Source organism: Hippocampus bargibanti, linkage group LG19, assembly GCF_051943395.1.
Source record: "Hippocampus bargibanti isolate YZ-2025 linkage group LG19, ASM5194339v1, whole genome shotgun sequence".
NCBI lineage: Eukaryota > Metazoa > Chordata > Actinopteri > Syngnathiformes > Syngnathidae > Hippocampus > Hippocampus bargibanti.
In genome coordinates, this window is record NC_142752.1 from 6,793,174 (window position 1) to 6,812,790 (window position 19,617).

General features: G+C 41.1%; 1 protein-coding gene across 2 annotated transcripts in view; it reads left to right on the top strand.

Annotated features, from left to right (window-relative positions):
• Positions 1-19,617, top strand: part of akap12b (A-kinase anchoring protein 12b) — a 32,795-nt gene that overhangs the window by 5,411 nt on the left and 7,767 nt on the right. Inside the window, exon 2 of one of the 2 annotated variants that reach the window (XM_089021373.1) lies at positions 9,682-9,757. In XM_089021373.1, the coding sequence (XP_088877499.1) occupies positions 9,682-9,757 (76 nt within the window). Of the gene's footprint in view, positions 1-9,681; positions 9,758-18,594; positions 18,840-19,617 lie in introns of those variants that run through there. The other variant, XM_089021374.1, reaches the window with a different exon arrangement.

A 19,617-nucleotide genomic window follows, 5' to 3' on the forward strand; every position in this document is an offset into this window, starting at 1 on the left:
GCGTGTGTATGCGTGTGTGCACCAATTGGTGGAAATGAAACATTTCAAGGACAATTGATGAGTGGTGGCTGTTATACCACTGTGATACTTCATAGCGAAGTAGACAGTATTCAAGTGGGCGTGGCTTCTCCAGCAACATATGCAAAGAGCAGGTTCCGTCATTTTTGAACACCAGCCAAACCAGAGATGGTTGAGATCTCGTGAAAAATTAAACAGATACACTAAGTCGCCAGATGTCAGTTCACAAATCACGTCCAAATAGAAACATCTGTACAGTATCTTCTTTCAATAGTCGTCTACTCATGACTCGTGTGTTTGCTACTTAATGGAAAAAGCATGAAATGTCGCAGAGGAATGCATTTTTCATCTCCAGATGGTCGGAAAATTAACATATTGATTCAATTCGTTCAGTATTTTTCTTTTATTTTTTAAAAATCCAGATTCTGTAAATCGTACTGTTTTATAAACTATCGTGTATCATATTTGTTCAATATAAAATGAAATTTTTGATAGTGGATTCGCTTGTTGCAATATAAACAATAGCATATCACTGTTATATTACCATAGTTTCCGGTGTATAAGGCGAACCAGAGTATAAGGCGCACCTCCAACGAATTGTGTATTTTCTAACTTTTTCCATATACTGTACTGTATAAGTGAATGACAGACATTTTCCAAATATAATAATAAATCTATAAAAGTTTTCCTAACAGGGTGCAGTCGATGCCGGTGTTACGCACTACTTCTACAGGGGGAAATGGAGTCGGTGGCTTCCGACAATAGTTGCGGACCTGTTGTGGTTCAATATTACTCCACATCTATGGCACATCTGTGTATAAGGCGCAGGGTCATCTTTTGAAGAAAATCAAGGCTTTTGGCTGTGCCTTATACACTGGAAAATACCGTATTTTATTCCATTGTTACAGCTACTTACATGCTTACTGCAATTTTACTAAAATTGAATTGACTTGCCTTCAAATGAATCAGAGAATCATTCAAAAATCAGCAGTAAAATCTGTATTCAGCTGTATTTTTTTGTTACATTTATCTTTTATCACAATGGATTAAAGGACAACCGACGTCACTTTTTTGTTTCCTAACTGACATCAGAAAAAAGTTTGATAGCATCTAAAATACCCAAAACACGCAGTATGATATTTTTATTCAAATGCAAAACATAAATAAAAATGACTTAAAGTGTCCAAAATCTGCAAAAAAAAATTGAGCTGCGAATTGGGCATTTTCAGAAAGTCCCGCCCCCAGTTCCCAGGTCCCAGTTCCCAGGTCCAAGCTCCCTGTGAGGAATTAATCAGCCTGTTTCCACAGACTGATAAATTCCTTATATGGAGCTTGGTCGCCCTCTTCTGGCTCTTTTTGGTGCAACATGACGTTTTCAGACCAAACAAAGTACAGCAAAATGCATTGACGTGATGGAAGGACTGCTACAATGTGTCCTTTTTTTTCGCTTGGCGGTGCTCCTTCAGTGACGTCACGTACGGACTCGTCACCTACTCAAAAACAAGACTTCCGGAATATTCAGCGTGAGTCTTAAAACGTAAAATATAGCTATATGCGGTGGGATCTTTGTAAAATACGCTCAGTAGAAGTCATTCGAAGACATTTTACAAATTATGGACACAACTTGTCCGCAGATGTCGGTTGTCCTTTAAATTAACTGAAATAAAATTGGTATCATTGCAAAATATCTCCGTGAAATCAATTTTGATAATTTTCTTCTGCCATCGTTTTTGAACATGTAATAAATTCCGTTTTATAATAGGTAGATAAATCTTTTTCTTAATCACATTTGTCTTACATCTCTGTTACAGGGTGTAATACAACTTTTTATGATTTCCAAAAGAAATCATTTCATCACTTCACCTTTCCATCCTTTTAAATTAAACCATCAAGGCCTTGGTTTCCGCAGAAATATTTCTGTTGTAACACTTTTTTGGTTTCATACATCCTTTTGTGACCTCCAGGCATCCAAAACAAGACGGCTGAGCTAATTAAAAGCATGCTTTTAATCAGTTGTCTCTCCTTCCCACCCGCAGTCATGTGATGCCTATCATGTGTTCATAGATTCTCAGAGGTCAGCAAATGGGTCCATATTTGTTATTTCAGCCCCATAGGAGAAGCAGCCCCCCGGGGGTCAAACACTGGCCGGCGGTCACGATTAGCACCGTGTCCCGAGGAGGGGGGTCTTTCCTGCGACCCGGCTGTTGTTGTTTGCTGTTCAAGTGCAGCCCACATAAAGGCAAGCCGGTGATGAAAAGCAGACAAGCAAACGGTGGGTGGTATCGGGGAGGGGGGGCTTTGGGTTCAAGGGTTAGCGGCACTGATGTAGGTAGAGCACGACTGTGACAGGTGTTTGCTCCGTTTTTCTTTGCATCGTTCACTCTCAAAAACCCAATATAACGGAACGCAGCTGTGTCACGAAACGTCCTATTGGAGGTTGGAGGAATTGTGATGTCATGAACGGGTCAGCATTCCTAAAGGACAAATTTTGAATTGCAAGTGTTCTCGTGATAGCCCCAAAAAAACACTAAGTGGGTATTTGATGTTTTATTTGTCATCTAAAAGCATTTCAGAGCGCAAATTTTATTAGCAAGTCATACTAACTTGATTATCTATGTTTTGTTTGAAAGCCTTTGTTTTTCAAAGCCCAACTTCACAGTACTGAATTTAAATCTTGACCTCATACTTTTAATTCCACTTGTCCCGGTTTTGGATTGGATTAGCCTTTATTAGTCTCGCAGTGGAAACATTTACATTGCACATTAACAAAGTTATGGAAAAAAGAGGAAAGGAAGAAGTAGAAAAACAAAATACAGGAACTGCTGTAAAGGCAGCCACTCTCGCGGTGCCATCTTGAAGTCAAAAGAACACAATAACAATATGACAATACAAAGACACAAACAGTGATTCAATCTTAAGCACTTTCTGCACCGTCTTTGTTGTATGAAGCAATTCTAGATGAAAGAGGAGAGGATCAAAGTGTCCTTTTCACCAATGGGACGTTTTTGTGAAATGTGCACATCTGCTACAAGCTAAATGTTGAAAGAAACACGAATCTGCAGCATCCATTGACGGGAGATATTTTTCGCTTCCTCTGTCCCGCGTAAATCCGCTTCAATTCCAAGCTGCGACAGTTCCACATATGCATCGCCGTTTTAATACGACAAAATCCATAACCGGTTGTTTCTTTGAGCTGCATTTGAAGGTTAATGACTTGTGGAAAGCGTAAAACGTGCTCTTCAGGGGTCTTCTCAGGCGTAGATCTTTACCTTTTATGTAGGTCAGCGTTAATAGATTCTGATCACAGATTGGTTGCTTGTAGGGCTGAGCAGAATCGAGCTAAGACGCAACACTGTTTTGTGTCTTTTGCAGGCTGATCTTAACAGTGTGAAAGGTCACATTAACCATGCTAAAGTTGCGGGAAAGTGTTTTGTCTTTGCTGTTATTGATGTTCGACGAGAATACAGAATGTGTGTATTGTTTATTTGATATATTTGGAAAATATAAATATCAAAGACTCTCCCATATTAGCATTCCTTAATTCACAAAATATAAAACCTTTTTCTTCCCATACTGTTTGACCAAAGGGTTTACCGCTGCCCTCTTGCTTTCCATTAGCGTCCCCTCCCACCTCTCTGTTTGCCTTTGGGGATATAAATCTCTACTGCCGGTCGTTGCGGAGTGATTTCGGAGGCAGACGGTTGTCTCCGTGGTTGTAGCCAAGAAGTGAATGAGGCCCGGTTCAATCAAAGACAGACAAAATGGAAGCGGCGAAAGAAAAGAGTACGATGATAGAGAAGAAAATGGTTGTCCCGAGGTGATCACAGCTCAGTTCGGTGGCATCAATGGGAGTGTGTCATGGATATTCTGTTATAAAAACAGAGCCGTGCTATTCTGATTTTTTTCACTGTTTCAGTATTACAACTCAAAAAGTGGTGCGTTTTTCAAAATAAGTCATCTTCTTTCTTCTTTTCCTTTCGGCTCTTCCCGTCAGGGGTCGCCACAGCGAATCAGTCCTCCATCTTCAGAGGTTTGATTCGCATGTTTGTTTTGGCCAAGCTTTTACATCGGATGCCCTTCCTGACACAACCCTCTGTACTTATCCGGGCTTGGGACCGGCACAATAAGACACTGGCTTGTGTCCCCTTGTAGCGACAGAACAAGCAATTCGATGAGCTTAATAAAGATGCTTGATAAAAAGGCAATGACAGCAAGGATAATAGTCAGCAATAACAAAGGGAGAAAATCAATGCGTTTTGGCAATGAATTACACGATTGAAATTATAACGCAGCATTTTTTTAATCAGTCTTTTTCATCAGTCAATTTCAACTACAGTGTTAATTAACCCCTTAGAGCAAGCAATTTTGGACTATTTTTAAGCCCCCACATGAGTCATATTTCAAGAAAATAAAAGTATCAAATCGACAACAGAGCCACTCTGTTTTGTTTTCTTCCCCCTGAGAGCAGATGTTAACTGTCAAGTCTATCTTTTGGTTTTTGTGGCGAACCACGTTGGCCACTGAGATGAGCGACTGTGACAGGTGTTTGCTCCGTTTTTCTTTGCATCGTTCACTCTCAAAAACCCAATATAACGGAACGCAGCTGTGTCACGAAACGTCCTATTGGAGGTTGGAGGAATTGTGATGTCATGAACGGGTCAGCATTCCTAAAGGACAAATTTTGAATTGCAAGTGTTCTCGTGATAGCCCCAAAAAAACACTAAGTGGGTATTTGATGTTTTATTTGTCATCTAAAAGCATTTCAGAGCGCAAATTTTATTAGCAAGTCATACTAACTTGATTATCTATGTTTTGTTTGAAAGCCTTTGTTTTTCAAAGCCCAACTTCACAGTACTGAATTTAAATCTTGACCTCATACTTTTAATTCCACTTGTCCCGGTTTTGGATTGGATTAGCCTTTATTAGTCTCGCAGTGGAAACATTTACATTGCACATTAACAAAGTTATGGAAAAAAGAGGAAAGGAAGAAGTAGAAAAACAAAATACAGGAACTGCTGTAAAGGCAGCCACTCTCGCGGTGCCATCTTGAAGTCAAAAGAACACAATAACAATATGACAATACAAAGACACAAACAGTGATTCAATCTTAAGCACTTTCTGCACCGTCTTTGTTGTATGAAGCAATTCTAGATGAAAGAGGAGAGGATCAAAGTGTCCTTTTCACCAATGGGACGTTTTTGTGAAATGTGCACATCTGCTACAAGCTAAATGTTGAAAGAAACACGAATCTGCAGCATCCATTGACGGGAGATATTTTTCGCTTCCTCTGTCCCGCGTAAATCCGCTTCAATTCCAAGCTGCGACAGTTCCACATATGCATCGCCGTTTTAATACGACAAAATCCATAACCGGTTGTTTCTTTGAGCTGCATTTGAAGGTTAATGACTTGTGGAAAGCGTAAAACGTGCTCTTCAGGGGTCTTCTCAGGCGTAGATCTTTACCTTTTATGTAGGTCAGCGTTAATAGATTCTGATCACAGATTGGTTGCTTGTAGGGCTGAGCAGAATCGAGCTAAGACGCAACACTGTTTTGTGTCTTTTGCAGGCTGATCTTAACAGTGTGAAAGGTCACATTAACCATGCTAAAGTTGCGGGAAAGTGTTTTGTCTTTGCTGTTATTGATGTTCGACGAGAATACAGAATGTGTGTATTGTTTATTTGATATATTTGGAAAATATAAATATCAAAGACTCTCCCATATTAGCATTCCTTAATTCACAAAATATAAAACCTTTTTCTTCCCATACTGTTTGACCAAAGGGTTTACCGCTGCCCTCTTGCTTTCCATTAGCGTCCCCTCCCACCTCTCTGTTTGCCTTTGGGGATATAAATCTCTACTGCCGGTCGTTGCGGAGTGATTTCGGAGGCAGACGGTTGTCTCCGTGGTTGTAGCCAAGAAGTGAATGAGGCCCGGTTCAATCAAAGACAGACAAAATGGAAGCGGCGAAAGAAAAGAGTACGATGATAGAGAAGAAAATGGTTGTCCCGAGGTGATCACAGCTCAGTTCGGTGGCATCAATGGGAGTGTGTCATGGATATTCTGTTATAAAAACAGAGCCGTGCTATTCTGATTTTTTTCACTGTTTCAGTATTACAACTCAAAAAGTGGTGCGTTTTTCAAAATAAGTCATCTTCTTTCTTCTTTTCCTTTCGGCTCTTCCCGTCAGGGGTCGCCACAGCGAATCAGTCCTCCATCTTCAGAGGTTTGATTCGCATGTTTGTTTTGGCCAAGCTTTTACATCGGATGCCCTTCCTGACACAACCCTCTGTACTTATCCGGGCTTGGGACCGGCACAATAAGACACTGGCTTGTGTCCCCTTGTAGCGACAGAACAAGCAATTCGATGAGCTTAATAAAGATGCTTGATAAAAAGGCAATGACAGCAAGGATAATAGTCAGCAATAACAAAGGGAGAAAATCAATGCGTTTTGGCAATGAATTACACGATTGAAATTATAACGCAGCATTTTTTTAATCAGTCTTTTTCATCAGTCAATTTCAACTACAGTGTTAATTAACCCCTTAGAGCAAGCAATTTTGGACTATTTTTAAGCCCCCACATGAGTCATATTTCAAGAAAATAAAAGTATCAAATCGACAACAGAGCCACTCTGTTTTGTTTTCTTCCCCCTGAGAGCAGATGTTAACTGTCAAGTCTATCTTTTGGTTTTTGTGGCGAACCACGTTGGCCACTGAGATGAGGGGGGCGCACAACCGGCTGCCAAGCCGCTGCATTTTCTGCCTGACAAGAGAATTCGGCATTGAGTTTTTGGCTCGGTTCACTTTTAGGTCAGACACGTACTCGTTTAAGCGATTTAATACCTTGTCAGTATTTTACGATGTGATGGGGATGACACAAAACATTTGGCCTTGACGGAAAAAAAAATCTATGTTGTTGGTGTAGATATGCTTAGTGTCAAGTATTTGGTCATATCTTTCCCTTAAATAGACGCCTTAGGGGGACGTGTGGGACGTAGGAGCAACCATTTGGATGAGATGTGCTGACAAAGTGAGCAGAGTCAGGTGTTGGACATTCTTTGGAATGTTGGAAAATGGGGGGTGAAGAATCCTGGGAATGAAAGTCATGGGGTGAGCTAGGGCATGACGGAGTCACCGCAGGTCCTAAGGCGCACCAGGATAGATCACATAGGAAGATCTGAGCAGACGTGCGGATGGCTTGGGAAGGACCAAAATTTGCAGAAGGGGGATAGGTTGCAAAATTCTGGGAATTTTCAAAGTTGTCAATTATATTAAATATATTCAGGAACATAACTAGAATACCATATTTTCTGTTGTATAAGGTGCACCCAAAAGCCTTGATGTTCTTCAAAAGATGACCCTGTGCCTTATATGCAGGTGCGTCTTATATATGAAGTGATGTCGAGCCACGACAGATCTCACAACTACTGCCAGCAACCACCGACTCCAATTTCCCCTGCAGAAGAATTAGTGCGTCACCCCAGCCTCTACTGTTGCATCTTATCATGTGGTGTGCCTTATACTTGTATTAAGAAAACCTTTATATATTCATATATTATGTTTGGAAAATGTGTTTTATTTATTGAAGGTGTGCCCTATACTCCCGTGCGCCTTATATATGGAAAAAGTTTGAAAATACACCATTCATTAGGGGTGCGCCTTATACATCGGAAAATACAGTATATTTTACAGTTTCTACTTTAATTTACGAGCGCCCCAACTTTGTCACATTCTGGCGACTAACATCACTTACTGTCAGTCGCCACATTGTCACACAAATGTAAAATGAAGCATTCCCATTATTCAACATTCTCCCCCTCTTGCTACCATTTGTCCCAAGCAAGGTGTCTCCTGTCAGGTGTCATTTTCCACGTATTTCCCGGAAAAGTTTGTATGCCAAGTGTTCCATTACCTCGATGAACACATCTGCGGGGAGTCTACGGTTGCCTTTGCGCTCCCGGGCCTGAGTTTTGTGCAACTGTCAATCAGAGATGCTTGCTGCCAGGAGGAAGCACTCTGATTTTCCTCAGTTGGACTGTGTCTTGTTAACTTGCTGTACATGAGTGTGTTCATAATTAAAAAGAGCCTGTTGCTGCTTTTATCAGCACGATCCAATGGAGATGCCTTTTTCAAGTTTTCAAGTCCGTTTTTTTGTCATTTTGCCACAAGAACCAAAGTACTTAATGGTTGAGGAATGCACTGCTGTGTTTATTCCAGCCTCTCAACCCGCATTAACTAATTCACTGCCAGAAATGTGCAAACGTGTCCAGTCCAGTGCCAGGGTTTTTTTTGTCATTTTCCCCTGAATTCCAGGATCCACAGAATATTGAGTTTTAGGCCTACATAAACATTTAACACAGTGTTAGAAGCCTTAGACCAGGGGTGTCAAAGTCATTTTTTGCCACGGGCCACATTGTAGTTATGATTTCCTCTCGAGGGCCGTTATGAATTTGGGGAACCCATTAGAATGTTTAAATCCCTTCAAATATTACATATAGAGCACACAGCAAATTAATAAATAACTCATTTTCAAATCTGAAGTCAAGAATAATGACTTTTATTGTGGTTGACATCCAAAAATATGAAATTTTGGCTAAGATTTTAGCAATCATCATGGAATTTAACAAGTTTGATTTGCTTTCGCGGGCCGAAAAAAAATGATGTGGCGGGCCGGATTTGGCCCGCGGGCCTTGACTTTGACATCTGTGCCTTTACACTCTATTCTTTCATCAGAAAAAATAATGAATTCCTAAATTATATGGGTCTGGAGTTATCTCAGCTTGAAATGAGGTTGACGGTCCAAAATACAATGCAATACATACATAATGGTTTATATAGCACTTTAACAACACCTGAAGCTGTAACAAAGTGCTGACATGGAAAAAAGGCATCTGGTACGTGATGACGGCACCATATATAGTTTTCTGGGCGCCATTTGTTATCTTGAAACTTTGTATCATGGGACCTACAGAAAACGGAGGATGCCCTGTTAATCTTATCTAAATTTGCAATCGAAATGCCAAGTAACTTAATATTTACAGTATATAGGACAAAAAGTAATTAAAGTCATGTAGTGGGATGTCATGTGGAACCGAGATTGTTTTTCATGGTTGAACTTGGCCACTGTGACAGTAAAATGTCAAAATATTGTATGTGGGGCTAGTGTAGAGCCTTGTGGCACACCCATCCGTATCTATTGTAGCCACAGGGGATACTCTGGACACTGTCTTGCAATATCTTTTGTTTTAATCAATGGCATTTTAAATTTGCATCTGTTTACCTTAGATGTCTGCGATTTCTCAGTGAGGTCAAGGACTTTCTACTAGTCCTTTACCATCGAGCAGCATTCCAAAGATGTTTTGTCTCCATTCGGACGTCGTAAATAAGTTTCCCAGGCATCTAGAATGAAATATTTCAGGTGGGGTCGCAACAAATGGAATCCACTTTAAATACTCACACATGTCCAGAAAAATGATTTTGGTTGAGGATTGAGCAGCTCTGTATACGCACATATATATCCTGTGTTGTTTGCTTTGGCTGTCACTGAACCAGAGTTCCCTACGCATGCTTTAGTGTCCTGCCAAGATAAGTTGACAAATTCCACCATAGGTTTAAAATGTCAGTCTTTTTTTAATGAAGAAATATGTCTTCCTGTTCTTTCAGCCCCTGCAAAAGAATGGTCAAATCTCCAGCCTGACTAGTCTAAATGGACACTCGGAGGACAACACGCTGACAGAAGGTGGGTGCATGTTTATTTGTGTTTGCAGTTTTGTGTGCAAAATTAGTGCAAGATGGACTGTCCACACACTTGTTTGTTTATTTATAAAAACACGTTATTCTCTTTTAATAGTGTGAATGGTATATTTTTCTTGAATAGACCAATGAAACTTTTTAATAGCCACACTTTTCCTGTTTGATTAGAAAAGGCAAAAAATAAAGGTCGCACAAGGATAAAAAAGACATATGGAATATGTAGGTCATGATGAATGCGTGCAATTTCTGAAGATTACGCTCCTCCATCCTCAACCTGTGGTTTTCCGTCCCCGCAGCTGCACATGTTTATTATCTTTTCCGTTGCTATTGTGTCAAGCGCTATCTGGGAGGGCCGCAGGGACGTGTATACACCCTCCCTAAATATTTAACAGGCCGTGACCCGGGCCCTGTGCAAAGCAAGCCCGCGTACTTCATAATACGCCGTGGCCCAAGGGAAAGCGGTAACCTAACACGACTTAAAACGCGGAGAAATGTCACATACCGTGCTTTCAAATAAGCGCTTTAATAAGCTATTTTATTAAGCGGCGCTGTTCATTGACAGAGTAATCGGACACGCTCTTTTTCACGCGCATGCAGCTTCATATTGGATGAGGTGATGACGCTCCTCGCGGATGAAAAAGATTTTGTTGAACTGTCAATTGAGTCTTAACTCATTCACTGCCATTCACGAATTTATTCAGGAATTGAAAATATGACATAGAGCGCCCTTCCTGAATTTGTTCGGGTTTTGGTTTATCATGCTTGGATACCGATAAATCGCTGGTCAGACCTCTGCCATTGTTTTTTGACTTCCGCAAGGGGGCAGCATTTCCCTTTTTTTCCATGTTACTGCTTTGTTCCAGCTTCAGCTGTTGTTAAAGCGCTACACTAATCAAGATGGATGTGTTGGATTGTATTTTGTACATCTGTGCCCATTTCAAGCTTAGATAACTCCAGACCCATATAACTTAGGAAATAACTATTTTTTCTGATGAAAGAAGAGAGTCTAAGGTTTCTAACGCTGTGTTGAATGTTCATGTAGTCCTAAAACTCAATATTCTGTGGGGTCCTGGAATTCAAGTGACAATTACAAAAACCCTGGCACTGGAGTGGACACATTTTTGCACGTCTGGCAGTGAATCAGTGAAAGAGAGAAAGGACAGTCGGATTAACGTTGTGGATAATTGTCTTTATTTCTGAAGCCAATACTTGCGTGGAACATACTAGTTGTATCATTGAAAATAATAAAATACAGTTTACACCACATTATCTTGTGAAAGCTGTTGTGGTGTGTTTCTAATTTCCATCAAGTCCATTTATTGGTACTTCAGCTCATATGTTAGCATCAAGCTAGTAGACCTTTTTGTAGATGTGATACAGTATTTCTTGAGTTGTGTACGATTTCACTTTTTCAAGTCGTAACTCTGAAAATTCCTCCATGCCAGATTTGTGGAATGCAGCATTCAATATGGAGCTGACATTTTTATAGATTTTACAAACTCATCGACAAAATGGACCATCATGTTTAACAAAAGAAGACACATTCTTGATTGAGGGCTGTGAGATGCTGTTTTGGCAAAGGTAGAGAGTAACTGCAGCCTGATGCGTTCATGTGCATAGAGTGAGTCCAAAGAATGACGTCATTGATGTAATGAGTTGAGCATCCCTCCCTGATGGCTTGCAGGCTACGCAACTGGACAGATGTTGATTAGTTTGGGGGAGTGGATGGTTGGGGGGTTGCTTACTGTGATTTTTTTTTTTTACAAGGTCGATGTGCCGACAGTTAAGTCAATTTGCGGGACTGCTAGACATCAATTATCAGGGCGACGGTCCGTAACTGTTGAAATGCAAGCTGAAATTCATTTGATGGCAGGTATTACACAGTCAACTGACACATACTAGTTTACGTTTTACGTGAAATTTCCACAAAACATCCCCTTTCAAGGCTTACTTTTAATCCCTTTTACGGTTTCTGCAGTTGACATCATTTTATCAGGTTACAGGGTGCATGAAAGGGTCAAAATGTTTGCATGTTGAAACTTGGATGATAGAATTCGTCTCATCAGCATAGTATTGAAAGTAGGCTAAAGACGTAATATGGCCCTGAATCAGTTCCAAGACAGACTTCTTCAGACTTGGCTCAAGAGTGTTTTGTTCATTGTCCCAAAGTATGTGGCCTCTCCCATCAATTAAACCACTCACAGCGTCCGCCAATACCGGTAACGTCACTGTAACGCAAACCAGTCGCGGTTCTTGCCCCGTATTGCTTTCGCATTCCAACTGACAGTGGTCATTTCAATTTACGTCTTTCTTTCTTTCTCTTTCGCTCAAACAAATCTCAGTTTGAATGTTTTTATAATTATTCGCCCGTATGGACTGTGACTTCCTGTTGAACGACGGAAAGATCACTGAGGAAAAGGTTTCAGAGCGAGGCCCTTGAAAAGCTCTTCAGTCCCACCCACCGCGTCAGTCCCACGAGATCCATCATTGTCTCTGCATCATGTTTTATTTAGTCATTCGTTGCAAAGAGGGTGCTCAAGGGATGCCCATCAGGAGTAGATGAGACGTGAAACCTCTATTAGGAAGCCGTTGTTTATCATTGGCTGTCCAAATAATTAGACAGGAGGCCATGTTGTCTTCTTGCCTGTTAGCACAGTCGAGACGAAGAGAAACCATCAATACACATTATAACGCAGTGGTGGGCCGTGCATGTCACTCCTTGGCCTTCAGTAGTGCTATGTCTGTATATCTACTATGTCAGTATATCTGCAACCAAATCGATTTCCTCTCCTCCTTCAGCCATTATGGTTTGAGAAAACCGCTTTTAAATCAACACAATAATATATTGGGTTATGCAGCTCGCTACTGATACAGTGTGCTAGCTCTGGCCAGTATGCGCTTATCACCAGCGGCTCGTGATACTATTATTGGCTAGTGACTAGCCAATCATAGTTTGCTAAAAATCTTATTTGGTGAAAACTTCGAGGAAGCCTTGGGTTGCCAGCTCGAACTCTGATTGGGTAAAGCAACAGTTTAATCACTATTGATTTTTATGCTCCAGGGCCTGCAGAACTGATTGTGAAGGCATTCAGGTAGATTGCTGACCCTGATAACAAATGATGCCTGAAATGTGATTGGTTCAATGCTTAAATACGAAAACACATCTGGAAGCAGCACAACAGGGGAAAAGCAATGAAAGGAAGCGGAAAGACAATTTGGAATTATTTAATAAGAATTCATGGACAAAATATAATTCACATTAGTCTGTGATTCAGGTATTTTTAGGCCAGCAGAGAAGGCCTTGCACCCTCAAATATGAAATGTGTAATTGTCATCTGGAGCATTTTACACATCAATGGTGATCTAATAACATGATAAAAACGAAACTAAATTTTAAAAATTGACCAACCAATCCAGAGAGGGAAACAGGTTGATGTCATTGAACCAGCTTGCTAGCAAATAGAGACTGAAATGTGATTGGACACAAACTATAACAGACATGGACCTGAAAGTTGTGCAGGCCCGCAGAATTCAAAGCCAAGAACAAAATTAACTTAGGGGAACAAACAAATTCAATTTCATGGAACAAGCATTTCAAATGACATTTCAAATGTGTATTTTGCACAATCGGGGTACAAAAGTCCTGGATCTCCCCAGGGCTCGCCCGTATCTGCGGGGTCTACCCTCTCATCTTTCCCGGCATCAGGGAAACCTAATCTCCACCGCCTCAACCCCTAACCTCCCCCAGGCGCAAGGAGGCTCGAGAGAATGGAGCAGGAATGTGGCCCACCCCTCCTTCTTCTTCTATAGTAGACCCTCGCCTCGCTCTCCCACCATCCACAATGCCATCGTCTCATCTGCTTCACTGTGAATCTGCATTGATGGAAATTTGGTCAGCATTTCTATACTTATTGGAGGCACTCGAGTTACGGCATGTTAAGATCAGTCAAGTCCTAATGGGAACTAAAGTACAAAGTTAGACTGTGACAAAGTTATAGAATGAGATTAAGTCGTGAAATAGTGCTGGTGTAGCAGCTCACGTTAACCCACACTAACCCAGAACATATTCGGGGTTAAACAGCTTTTGTGCTTGAAGGTATAAAGGAGGGTTGTCCGATGAAACAAAATTGGGCAAAACCATGTTTGAATGTCAATCTAAGTCAAAGGAGAAAGAAAGAGAAAGACGTTTCAATGAACCCTTAAAATGTTTGCTTGTGTATCAGAAATATTAGCATAAGCTATCTGCTTTAAAATGCTGGCAAGAAAATTTACCTGACAAAGTGCAACAAAACATTTTATCAAAGTTAACTCATTCGCTACTATTCTCGAACGTATTTGGGAATTGAAAAGTGTGACGTAGAGCGCCATTCCTGAATTTGTTCGGGTTTTGGGTTTTCTTCCGGAAGGGTGCCAATAAAGCTCTGGTCAGACCTCTGGCGTGTTTTTTTTTTCACTTCCACGAGGGGGCAGTATTTGCCTTTTGTCCATGTTAGCGCTTTGTTTCAGTTGTTCAGCTGTTGTTAACGCGCTATAAAAAACAATATGTATGTATTGTATTGTACAGTAAAGTCTCGTTATATCGATATCGGTTATATCGATAGCACTGCTTATTACGATACTATTTCTATGAACGCAAGGAGAAAATTTACATGCCACAGGATCAGATATATCGATAGTCCGGTTATATCGATATTTTTTCCGACTCCCGAGAATATCGATATAACGAGACTTTGCTGTATTTTGTACAGCCGCCCCTTTCAAGGTCAGATAACTCCAGACCCATATAACTTAGGAATTAACTCTTTTTTTCTGATGAAAGAAGATAGTCTAAGATTTCTAACACTGTATTGAATGTTTATGTAGTCCTTAAACTCAATATTCTGTGGGTCCTGGTACTCAAGTGACCATGACAAAAACCCCGGCGCTGGAGTGGACACATTTTTGCACATTGTCTGGCAGGGAATGAGTTTAAAAAAAACTTTAGACACCTCTATGGTCTTCACTGTGTCTTTTCCACCCACTTAAAACAAAAAATCCTATTGTAGAAGACGACATATGCCTAGGAACAATTCCCTGGAATGCGGTGAAAAAGTTCAAGCAACAGATGGCAAGACTGTCTAAATATATACTCCATGAGGGAACCTGAGTCTTATTTACGTCACATTAAGCAGGATAGATGATTTATAAAACCATAATAGCCGGAATCACCACCTGGGTCCGCCTCTTAAAGGCGCACAAATCTACACAGACAGTCCAACAATGGACAAAGTGTGATGGCGCAAGATCAGTGCAGATTTTATCGAACCAAACAACGTCACAAACTATTAACAAAACGTACGGGGATGTGGTAACCCTGTCCAGAGTCAAACAGAACCCAAGGAATTGCACGACGGGAAGCGGAATTGTGATGTGAAAAGATGATTGCACTTCCTGCCCGACATTCTTGGACACACGCAAACCGGGGGGAGGGGGGGTACTGGAGACTTGTTCTGAGTCTGAGATGATGTCATGGCCCCGTCATTGCAGTGCAACAAAAAGCACCTCCACCCAAATTGCCCTAAACAACCCCTCCCACACTCCCACCATTCCTCTTCGCACCCTCGCCCCAGCCCACCATTCAAGACCCCTCCTCAAACATTCCTTCTCTGGACGCATTATTTGGGTTGTTTAGAGTATAAATCGGATGTAAACTGTTTTGTTTTGTATTGTTTTTTTAATCAAATATTATGAGATTTTTCTCACATATGTTGATACTTAATTTGAAAGAGGAGATAATTTTACAGGAAATGGTTCAGCATGGGTGTCTTTGTTAGACACTTACTGTATTTTCCGGTTTATAAGGCACACCCAAAAGCCTTAATTTTCTTCAAAAGATGACCATCCGCTTTGTATGTAGGTGCACCTTATATGTGAAGTTATATTGAACCACAACAGGTCTCGTAAATACTCTCAGCAGCTATTTTCCATCGTAGAAGTAGTGCATAACCCCAGCCTCTACTGTAACCCCTTATAATGTGATGTGCCTTATACTGTATTTAGAAAACCTTTATAAAGTTATAAAGTTCTATATTATATTTGGAAAACTTTTTTCATTCATTGAAAGTGCGCCTTATAGTCCGGTGTGCCTTATATGTATATGGAAGAAGTTTGAAAATGCATATATATATATACTTACTCCCACTATCAATGATGAATGATTCACCGAAATGTCAAAATATCCGCAATATAAATATTCTGACATGGAAAGATTCAATTGATCTGAAAACAAGCCTTATTCCCAATTTCTTTTGTCAAATCTGGCTAATATCCCATTACTGGAAAATGTAATCAAGTATTTGCTGCACATTGAATCAAAGACAAAAAATACTTTGCCAACACTGCATTGCGCGTGATTGACAATTAAATGGAAGTGTGCATTTAGTGTATGGAAGTGTCGACATTTATTAGTCATATAGCGGGGGCGGTGTGAAAGGGTTGAGAGTTGTTTTGGGGGTCAAGCTATGTTACTCCCACTATCAACTATTTGATACATTCCTCTGCGTGGTGACTCATTACACGTTGTACAATGCTGGCGTATTTACTTGATGTGTCACCGCATGGTTTGAAAGCCCGAGTGGTGTGTCATTTTGCTTGAGTCGCTTCAAAAGGATTCGATCCAACTTGAATAGTAGCCATAGACACGTATCACAGACGGCACTTAATTCAAATAGACCGTTATCACTACCACAAACGAAATCCACACATTCCTTCAGGAACAATGACCAAGATTACAGATCACGACTGCAACGCTGTTGACTCACAGCGGTTTTATCTGCATTCCATCTCGACTGACCACCCCATCTCATACGAATTAGATGTATTTGAGGGGCTCATTATCAATTACATGGGGCGGCTACCACCATGAACCCCCACCACTGACCCCTACCGCCAACACCATTCTTAGCTCGTTTTTTTGACCAGTGAGACATTGTCATTTCCTTTTGAAGACTCACATACCAACATTGTGTAAACGAGCCTGATTGGGTTGAGGTATGAAAAGCAAGCTGAGTCACGACTTCACTCCAGTCAGACTGAAGTCAGCAATTATAGGGAGGCGCCATGACTTGGTGGTTGAGTGGTTGGGGGTTCATTCTTCGGCCATTACAAGGTTGTCAAAGTCTTCTTGACCAGTTGCTCATTGTGGTGAAGGTGGAAATAGTGTAATAGCTACTTTCATGTCCTCTCTCACAAGATCTATAAACCTCCTCATTGCTCTTCCTCTCAGTCTCCAGTCGGGCAGTTCAAGGATCAGCATCCTTCTCCCGATATAGTCACTCTCTCTCCTCTGGACATGTCGAAACCATCTCAGTCTGGCCTCTCTGACTTTCTCTCCAAAACCTCTCATATGAGTTGTCCCTCTGATATACTCATTCGTGATCCTATCCAACCCCGGTCACTCCCAAAGAAAACCTTAGCATCTTCATTTCTGCTACCTCCAGCTCAGCGCTTTTCTTCGGTGGCACTGTCTCCAGTCCAAACATCATGGCTGGTCTCGCCACAGTTTTATAAATGGTCCTTTCAGCCTCGCTGAAACTCTTCCATCACACCTGACATTTTTCTCCAGCCGTTCCAGCCTACTTGGACATGCTTCTTCTCCTCTCTTCCACACTCTCCATTGCTCTGTACTTAAAATCCTCCACCTTCTGTATGTCTTGTCCCTGTAACCTCATTCTTGTATTTGGGTCCCTGTCATTCACACACTTATACTATATTCCATCTTGCTGTGACTGACCTTCATTTGCTTTGTACCAGAGGTAGAAAAATGCAATATAGGTAAAGACCCTAGGGAGTTTCTAGGCTAACATTTCTGAGACTCCAGTCTTCATTTTTTTCTGTGTTTGGGCCACGTTTTTGGAATGTGGGAGGAAACCAGAGGACCCGGAGAAACCCCACACAGGCACAGGGAGAACATGCAAACACCACACAGGGAGGCCAGAGTTGAATTCGAAGGCAGTACTTTTGCACTGCGAGGTCAATGCGCTAACCACTGGACCACCGGGCCGCCCAGACTTGTGATTTGTTAAAGCTAAATAACAACTTGAATCGACTTAGATGGAATTTAATCGGGACTTGCATGCTTTCAGCCACTGTAATTTGGATCTCGCTTATAACTCGAAGGTTGCGCCTTACGAATAATTCACCTTTTTGTGACTTACTCTCACACCACTGCTTTAGAACATTATTCTTACACTTCTGACCACATTTCCCAGACTTTGTGCCTTTCTCATCTCCGCGCCTTTAAAAAACCAAAAAAAAAAAAAAAAATGCAAGCCCAAATGAAACGGCTCAAGTGAAAACTTGTGGTTATTCATTAAAACCATTCAAAATGTCAGCATTCAGACAAGCGGCTTAGCGAATACAGGAAGGTGATGTTCTGAAAGAGAAATGTTACGCTCGACCACTGTTGTCAGTCAGTCTATGCCAGTATGTCTTTTGGGGAGACAGCATGGGTATTAAGGTCAGAAGAGGAGACACTGCGTGTCAGACGGATTTGCCGGTGGGGGTGGTGGGTTGGGTTTTCCATGCAGATTGATCACATACAATAGTTGTATTCTTACTTTTTTAAATAAAGGGGGGGTTACTTCCTTGAAAGAGTGCATGATGATGAGCTGCAGTCACGCAGGGACGGAAGTGCAATAGGAGGGAGGGTGCATGCAAAGATGGAGGATGATGGTGGTGGGGTGTTGGGGGGGTCATTCAGAACAGCTGAAGAAAGGGGGGTGACGTTAGAGGGAGGCAGGGGTGGTCCCAATGTGACATGTGTGTCAGTCTGTTGAAATGTGTGCGAAGCGGCCCGTTCAGCACACACTGGGCTACACAGCTGCAGAACAGCAACTCCAACGACGGACCGTGTAACAAGTGAAAGGGATACTGAGATACATTCTTTTTTTGTACTTATTTTTTTAATAATTGTAACTTATTTTCATTTTGATTAGATTTTTCTGGGTCTTTTTTATTTATTTACATAAACAGGATTTTTTTTGCGCAGGAGGGACTTATACCAATGCTTGGAACAATTACTTTAACAGGTAAACTCAATTGATTTAATTTGGTCACAATTTATATCATACGGTGGTATTTATTCATACATATATATTTATTTATATCAAAGTCAAACGTGTCCAAAATTGTGATGCTTTATCTTTACAGGAATGCGTAACGCTGAGGGGCATTGTTGTCCTGAGGGTGTGGTTGCATAGTAGCGTGTGTCTCTTTATAGTTGCATGACTGTAGTGTAGTTCTTCCGCAAGAGGCCAGTCATTTGAACACAAAAATAATTCAAACAACAATGCTACAGTATGTATTTTTATTTTGGAGGGCGGGGGTAATTTAATGTGCAATGGTGTATCATAAATTCAATCCTAGTCCAAGTGACCCTTAGTGGCTCTTTACTCACATAGTAACATCTGTCTTTATAATACCAATGACGAGCAACAGTTGCCTTTTATCAATACGAATGATGAGCAGAGGTTTTGTGCCCCCAATCTTTTTTTTAACTCTTGTTACACTTCTGGCCAGCTGCCATTCATTTTTTTGTCATGTGAAGCATTTCATTAGATTAGAGTGGGATTATAATTCCCACTGGGGTTGTTTGTCCAAAACCACAAAACCCAGGAGGGCGTGGAGCCACAGAAGAGGGGGGTTTAAAAGAGGGTCGCAAAATTTAATCCCATGCCTGATTCTTTCTCAGCTCTGTCACAATTGTGAGTGATAAGTGCCCTAAAAAATGCAGTTTTTTATTTATTACTGTGGATGAGATGAGAACCCCTCCACCCAAAGTGGCGCCTTGGAGACACTCTGACCACA